General features: G+C 40.7%; 1 protein-coding gene across 1 annotated transcript; it reads right to left on the bottom strand.

The window, feature by feature from the left end:
• Positions 1 to 3,104: 3,104 nt before the first annotated feature.
• RBM12B (RNA binding motif protein 12B) lies at positions 3,105 to 5,306 on the bottom strand. The gene has a single exon (XM_054385436.1). It carries the CDS (start codon positions 5,304 to 5,306, stop codon positions 3,216 to 3,218), a length of 2,091 nt encoding a protein of 696 aa, XP_054241411.1. The 3' UTR covers positions 3,105 to 3,215.
• Positions 5,307 to 8,751: the final 3,445 nt, after the last annotated feature.

Below are 8,751 nucleotides of genomic sequence, written 5' to 3'. Positions count from 1 at the left end.
TTTTCTTGGCAGCTTCAAATTCCTTCTTCCCAACCTCACAAGAGTTGACTTTAGGAATCAGAAAACCTTACAGGAAGGGAGAAATAGCATTGGGAAACTTTGTCCTTCATCTACCATGTCTTGAGGTTATATGTTGGACAGAAATTGCATGGCCTCAAAACTACAGATGAAAATGTTACTAATTAAAGACAGAAGAATAATTTAAAATGTAATTACAGAACCTGAAGATACTTCTGCAGATTTTTGTCATAGCACAAGTGCTTACTGCAAGACAGCACTTTTTGACTACCAGCACTTAAATGATGTAGGCTCATCCCCATTCTTACTAAGGGTGTTTTGCCACTCTGTTGAACATGCTGGCCCATCTCTTTGGGACTAATAGAATAGCTTTGGTTGGAAGGGACCTCAGAGATCATTTACTCCAACCTGTCTGCCAACAGCTGCTCCCACAGCTCTATGTCCTTCCCTACTTGTACTTAAAAAGTACGAGCAATCAATTCAAGTAATTGTGGACCTCCAAACCATTAAATATTTGAAATTACAAAGCCCTGTTACCAGGAAATGGTGTCACCACACCATGCACCTGTACCACCTCTTCAGGCAGAATCAGAATATAATGCCTATATATATATATATATATCCCATTTGGGAGGGGGGAAAAAAGCCTAAAACACCAACCAAAAATACTAGCAAGTTAACAGCTATGAACTGAGAGTCAGCTGCCTTTGTATTATTTAACTGCACTGGCCTCTCTTCCCAGTTTCCCTGTGCTGTAGATGATCTGTGCATGTTTTGAAGTACAGCTTTTGTCTTTGTAGATACTTTTCAAATGCCCACTTTTTTGGCATATCAATCAGACATTACAGATTAACCTAAAGTAGTCATAAACTCTATCTGGCTTTAAATTAAAGACAAATAAGCTATAGGGTGAAGAAAAAACATTCTGAAATGCCGTAATTATCACCTCTGCTGTTCTAAGCTTTGTGACTCCTTTTATGTATTCACCTGGGGGTGGGGGGGAGGGTTGCCATCCTAAAAATTAATGGTAACTTAGCAGTTAGTCTTAAGAACAGGTAATGCTTCTCCTAAAAGATAATCTTACACTTAACAGACAAAAAAAAAAAAAATCTTTTAAATCCACCCTTATCTTTCCAGCCTCCAACTCCTTTTTAACAATTCATGTGTGTACACTACTCTAGAAGCATGGTTGAAAGTTTACCAGTTTCTTTTCAGTGTCTGAAATCTCTTGCTGTATAGTAGCTAAAGGAACTTATACAAATCCTCTAGAGCTGGTTAACCGGAGAAGCAAGTTGCAGTCACATCTACAACACATCTGATAATACAAAGGCAAGAATTAGTAGAGATGATGTTAGGTCCACAAAAATAATCACAGTGAAGCCTTCAACAGCATGATTACGTCAGACAAGTTTATTTTGAGCAGCCTCGTAACAGTTTTATTTTCCCTGCAAAGTTTTCTAGTTCCTTGAGCTTTTATAGCAATTATAAAAGAAAAAACAATTTGTTGAGTTTTATTTCAATTCCATCTACAGACTTGGCATTATCATCCTCATTCAAAATGCCTTTTTTTCCCCCCCTAGCATTTAAAAGAGAGGACAAATAATATGCAGAAGAAATAACGCTACACTGACCTTTTACTTACAGAACAACAAAAACCCAAACAAACTGGTTTACATGGAAGTTCAGTAATGATGGTGACTTTACATAAGGTAATTAATGGTAATTAATACCACCAGTGAGGGTAACCAGTCACTGGAACACACTGCCCAGAGGCTGTGTAGTCTCTGTCCTCAGAGATGTTAAAAATCCAACAGACAAGGCCTTGAACAACGTGTTCTAGCTGAAACTGCTTTGAGAAGAAAGTTGGACTAGAGACCTTCAGGTCCATTCCAACCTCAACTACTCTACAAATCTGTTTTTTGCTATTGCCTCAGCAAAAGTTAAAATCAGTTTTCATCAGCAAGTTGCAATTTTGTTGTCTTAGTTTGAGAGGGAAGCTAAAATGTCATAAAATTTAGTGCTCCAACTACTGTCTTGTACAATTGCAGTGTCCACAGAGTCCTTATACACACAACCAAAGTTTCCTGCTAAGCCTTAATTTTGAAAATGCAGTTTTTCCTCAACAGGCTAGCTTTTATTTCTTCCTAAAATTTAAATGTGCTGGCACTAAACCAATCAAAACATTCTTAAAACTGCTGTAAGAGCTTATTTTCTCATATAAGAAAATAACATAGTTGGTTGTCAGTGACAGATGTTAGTTAAAATTAATCAGTGATTGACCTGGAATGCATCCAGACATCATTAGCAAGTTAATATTGATATTATGAGCATGTGGAGATAAAACAAAGTCCACTCCAAAAGCTCAAGCTGAAGTCAAGATTCTTGAAACAATTCCAACATTCATTTTCTCTATCAAGGTACCTCAGTGAGAACAAAAAAGCCTCTCCAACTGATTTCATAGAGATTTTGCAGTTTCCAGGTAAATGATCTACCCATTGCTGTGTTAACAGACTGTACTAATTCAATTCTTTCCAGAAGCAGCAGCCAGCATCTTTCTCACCAAGACGCAAATATGCTGAGCATAATAGTTGAGATCATTAACTATGTAAGTTTTAAATATAAAACACACATTTCATGGCAATTTCTTTTTTATTTTTAAAAAAGTTGCAAAGCCAACTAATGTGAATAGGATGCTCATTTCTTCTTTTAATAGGAATGCCTGCAAACAGATGAAACTGAACAAAACCTGAATAATTTACAATTAAAATGTAAATTTTTTACTTTTATTAAGCTAAGGTCAGTAAGAAGTGTTATTTACTAATGCAGGTAGCACTGAAGTTCTCCCTGTTTGAACCGTTTGAACCAGCACTAATATTGTTATTTGATGCAAAAGTCATGGGCCATGGAATTAAAAACAAATTAAAAAAAACCCAAAGCATTACAACTCCATGCCTTTATACCTCAAGACATTCAACGTCCTCCAGTTGCTGGGCTCCTCTATGCCACAAAAATTAGGCACAGCAAATTCTCACATCTTAACCATTGAAATATTTCAACCAAGAACTGAACAACTGAACTAGACATTATTTACAACCGTTGATGGAAACTTTCTTCTGTATCTTCCAGCGATTAAAAAAGTGAAAACAACTGTCAATACTGTCATCCGGGATGCTTCACTCTAAAGCATCTTTTCTCCTTCACAGCAAGCTCAACTTAACTTTCCGCTGCCCAATTGGCCTATCATTCAGTTCATTGATAGCAGCCATAGCTTCCTCATAGTTTGTCATAGCAACAATAGCATCACCTGAAGGTAATCCCTGTTCATTGTACTGTACAGAAACTGACTCGGGTATCACGCTGTAACCATAGAAAAAATCCAGAATCTCATTAGGAGTAGCTTTAAAAGGTAAATTTTTCAATCGAATAGGAACAACACGTTCAGAACCACCACTGAAATTTGGATCCGGTGTAAACCTTCCTTCAGAAAAGCCTCCTATTTTATTATTCCCAAACTCCATTCTGCCAAAAGGTTCACTGTCACCACCAAAATCCATGGGGGGTGGAGGGCCTCTAAAATCCTTAGGAGGGCACATGAAGTCCTCAGGAGGATGCCTAAATTCAGGAGGATGGCCAAAATTCCCAGGGGGACCAAATGAGTGCATGGGTGGGCCCTGTGGTGGCCCAGATGGTGAACCAATTGGACAGGAAAGCTCACCTCTGTCATATGGATGTGAATGATCCTGCATATCATTTGGTGTAAACATTGGCACAGTTACACCAAACTTCTCCATCTGGTCTTCAGATATAAGTCTTATCAACACCTCTGTTCCCAAGAACCTTCGGCGATTTAAATTTTCTGCCTCCATGGCTTCATCTTCAGATTTAAACTTTACTAATGCTTCTCCCAGCCCAACTCCTTTGTCATCATAGAGCAAGTAAATATCATCTTCATCAACATCAAATCTTTCAAAGAACCTTTGCACTTCGATTTTTGAAACATCAAATGGAAAATTCCTTACGTAAACACATCTCTTGGGGCCAGAATGCCCTTCCCGGTAACTTTTTTCCGGTGTGGACCGTCCAGAACGATCTCTGTCCTGTGATCTTTTCCTCTCACAAGAATCAATTATTTTCAACATTGACTTTCTTGAAATTGGAAAAATGTAAACGGAACGATTGAGAAGAACCCTTCTATGACATTTCAACGCAGCGTGATAATCTCGCTCACTCCTTAACATCACAAAGGCATCTCGAGTCCTTCTCTGATGCTTATCCATCAGAAGCTTGATTTGTGTGCTGCATATATCCAGGTCAGCAAAAAAGTCTATCAAATCTCTCTTTTCCAGATTAGTAGATAAATTTCTTAAGTGTATGTAGTACTCCTGGTGAGGAGGTGAACGAGAACGCGTTCTTTGTCTCCTTGGTGACCTTGAACGTGAATGCCTCCTAGAATGCATGTAGCCTGAACTTCTTGGAGAACAGTCCTCACAGGAAAAGCGATCCATCTCATCTGGCGTGTCTACCATCCCACCGTACTCAATCCACCGTTCCTCTGTAGTTGGGCTAATTTCTATATACCTCTGACCCATGTACTGTCTGTGACGTTTAAGTGCCTCTAAGGCATCACCCGGTGTAGCGAATTTTACCAGGCAATCGCCACTGTTTAAGCCATTGTGACGCTTGATCAGGATCACTCCATCCACACGGATCCCCGAAAGGAAAGCACACACATCATCTTCTGTCGCAGAATAAGGTATGCCACGGAGAAACAAGTAAAGATCATCTGGGATAAACGGATGAGAATCGTTTAGTGACTGATAGCTTGACTTAGGCATGCCTAGATCCCCATGTCTTGTGCCATTGGTATGGAAACCAGCCTCTGGGTGACTCGGCGGACCGTAACCAGGTTTATTTACTCCTTTTGGAAAAGGTGTGCCTAAATGCGGCATGTCTCCAGCACCTGAACCGTTAGTACCCATTCTTCTAGAGCCAGACATAGGTTCTCGTCCTCCACAGTCAAATCGTTTCCGGCTCATTTCTATGGTGTTCTGCATCTCCGCCTTGCTGCTGAGAAACAGCTCTATGTGCGAGTCCTTGATAAACCCTCCTGAACAGCTCATGGCACGCCGTGCGTCTTCATCTGTGGCAAATATAATAAAAGCCTCCCCAATCTCTCCTCCAATAATATGCACACCTCCATCAGGAATATTCAATCCCAAGAAGAAACGACGAATATCTGCAGGGCCCGCAACAACAGGAAGCCCCTGTAAACGGATGACTACAGCCATGCTGAGCTCAACCCACAGCAAAAATCACCTGCAGACAAAAAGGTACACATGATAGCACGTCTTTAGTACTCAACTATTATAGCATCTTAACACTTAAGAAGCTAGAGCCTTTTTAATGAGCGTCCTTGTCTCAATCAAGAGAGAAGGTATCAAAAAACCCACAAGTTCACAAGAACAAGATTAAAACAAGATTCCCTGGAAGTTGATTAGTCAGAACAATTAGCTACTCCACTGGCACACATGCACAAGTCTATCAATACTCCCTATCTTAAGGGCAACAAAATCCACCTCAGTCACTCCTCACCATCCATGATACCTTAAAGAACACCTGAAGTCTTTCGCGGTATAGTTACCATATGCCAGAGACCTCTGCCCAGTCCTAAGGATCAAACAAATCCTGTTTCCTTTTGAACAGGACAGTCATGACAGTTACCACAGAAAATACTAGATGATTAAAGGAGAGAAGGTAACCACTACGTCCCTGGAAAATGAAGTAATTCACCAACAGTGATGACTTCACTGTTTTGATAAGCTGCTTTACTACTGGGTTCTGTTCAATAACTTGTTTTCTTAGTGTTCAAAGCTGTTGTCTCCTTCAGGTAGTCAAGAGTATTAACTGCAGCAGCCACATGCATTCAGGAGAGCATATCCTAGTTCCCAGCCAGGAGTCTGTGAGAAAAATAGGCCGTGTATGATCTTGTCACAATACTCAGTGAGAAGTGTTAAGCTTTTGGCAGCTTACCTGTTTCTGCTTTGGAGACCTGATAAATTCTGTAAAATCAACTTAACTGTGAAAAGAAAATGAAACATAATTAATAGCTGATATCTGTACTTTGTTTTACATACTGTGCTACACTGCTGCAGCTTATCCATAGCAGGGGCTAATATTAAAGCCAAGCATGTAATGAACCCACAATTTGGGATACTATGAAGAGCTCCTTCCACGTTCCAAGATGCTAAGGCACCGCATCTTTGCGTTTCCATTTTAGAAGCAAAAGAAATTCAGAATTTAAGTTGACTTCTGGAAATGATGAAAACAGATGAGATTACTTGGGTCATCGATTGTGCCACACTGAACTGTTGAAATGAAACAGACTGACAGTCTATCGAGGGGAAAACTCTCAGTTCAGTTCTTTTGAGTCCTTGAAAGATGTGCAAGTCCAACTCAAGATTAGAGGCGGTGTCCATTCTTCTGAAATCCACCTGCTTTCAAAGGTCACAAGAGTATCCTACTCACCAGTCCAGCACTGCACTTGGCATATGCAGTGAAGACAGTCAAATGAAAGAGCAAAAGTATCCATCAAGTACTTCAGGGAGTACTTCAACTGACAAAGCAAACTTTGTTGTTTCCCCCTACATGTCCACTGCCTTTCAAACAAAAGAACAAGAATCACTCTAATCCACTGCCTTAAAACAGATCCTGATGTTCAACATTATCTAACATCCCACAACATATAACACAGTACTCTCAGAACACAACCTGCTGTAGCAAATTACTACATCCCTTTAAAAAAGGGCCCAACACTTCAACACCAAGTGATGAATACCCCTCATACAAAGCCCTTGCTCAATAACAAAACACTGGATCCCAATTCCAAATTACCTTTTGATAACAGTAACTATCACTCCACCTACCTTAGCAAAACAAATGCAAAGCCAGAATTCTGTTAACTAACAAATTCTACAGCACTTCTACATCAGCACTTTGTAAACACAACCAACTGAAAACAACTGCCTATTTAGTAACTTCACTAAAGATCATCTTTTTTAAGTACTTTTGTAGTGGGCTGACCCCAGCCAGCAGTCAAACACCCACACAGCTGATCATTCACTCCTCATCCCCCCCAGCGGGATGGGGAAGAACACAGGAAGAACAAAGTCAAGAAAACTCGTGGGTCAAGATGGAAAGTTTCTTCAGTGAAGAGAAAAAAGTGAAACAAAGGAAATCACCACCTCCCACAGGCTGCCTCATGGTCAGCCTGCCTCTGAATAACAATCCCCTTGGAAGCCAATAAAAAGTCATCCTTCCTCAAAAAGCCCAAAACAATCAAACAAAAACCCTTCCTCTTCCTCTGCCTCAGTTGTTGTTGCTCAGCATGATGTAGTATGGCATGGAATATCCCTGTGGTCAGTCTGCGTCAGATGTCCTGGCTGTGTCCCCTCCTAGCTTCTTGCCTACTCCCAACATACTCGCAGGGGTTGCAGAGTGGGGAAAAAGCAAGCCTTGATGCTGTGCAAACGTTGTTCAGCCATAGCCAAAACACTGGTGTGTTGCAAACATTCTTTTAGCCACAAATCCAAAATACAGAACCATACTGGCTGCTATGAAGAAAGTTAACTCCATCCCTGCCAGACCCAGTACACTTTATAATGCATCTTCTCAACAGATGTGATGGCAGTGCCAAAAAGCAAGGAGAATAGCAGAATTTCCTTATATGACCTTTGTGTCTTGAAAAAAATCAAATCCACTGCCCTGCTACTTCAAGATGTATATAGTTTGTAGCATTTCACAACTCTAGTCTTATCTCATCTTTTTAAGCAGCATTCAGAAGAGATGTCCTCAGCATTTCTTCAGTGATAAAGGGCAAGGTCTCCACAACGTACCAAGGATACAACATAGAACCTTCAGTGGTAAAAAACAGACGTCGTGATTCCAGATCATAAGTCCACAAACAGAAATGCCAAGTTCAAATAATACACTTTTACTGACTGTATATTAAAGCATCAAGCACTGGTAGAAAGTGTAGCCAAGCCATCCAACCACTTAAAGTGAATGAGCAAAAGGAGTGACTTTTGAGATGAAAGTGCCAGAGAAAAACTAAGACCAATCTGTTAACTGAGGAAAGACTTCAGAGAACATTCAGATTAACAGATCGACAGCTTCATGCGACCAATTTAAAAGCACTGAAGCGTGCACACCTTTGTAATAAATTTTATGTATGAACTGAATTAATTAGAAAACCGTACTTATATCTCTATGTCCGTAGCCTCAGCAAATTCCAAGTATCGTTAAAACTACACTAAACTACCCTTTGTAAACATTGCAGGAAACTAAGCCTGCAGTCGACTAACATTTTTATCGTAACGTTGAGATGTTACATAGTCTGCACATAGCAAGCATGCAAGCTAGCCAGAACACCAGCAGACATACTTCAACTATCAACCGGGACTAAGATAAACCTAACTGGTAGGTCAGAGGACGATTTCTTATTCTAATCTACAAAATAAGCCTTAGCAGTCAAAGTAAGCCGTTGTTAATGAGTTTTCGCATCGCTGAAAGAAGATGCGAGGGAACTCCGCCGCCGGGCCCGCCTCCGAGCGCTGAGAGCCGGAGGCCCAGCGAGCCGCTCCGCCGCCCGGGGGCCGGGCCGCACCGGCACTTAAACCTCTCCGACCACTAAAAGCACAAGCCCAGACAGGGCCTGCAGACCTCTGCCCAGATCGA

This window comes from Indicator indicator, chromosome 12 (assembly GCF_027791375.1).
Source record: "Indicator indicator isolate 239-I01 chromosome 12, UM_Iind_1.1, whole genome shotgun sequence".
Lineage (NCBI taxonomy): Eukaryota > Metazoa > Chordata > Aves > Piciformes > Indicatoridae > Indicator > Indicator indicator.
The sequence above is the reverse complement of the archived record's forward strand: the minus strand, read 5'-3'. Positions and strand labels throughout refer to the sequence as shown.

Coding starts and splice junctions, on each gene's coding strand:
- RBM12B (XM_054385436.1), bottom strand. CDS start 5,306: ATGGCTGTAGTCATCCGTTTACAGGGGCTTCCTGTTGTTGCGGGCCCT.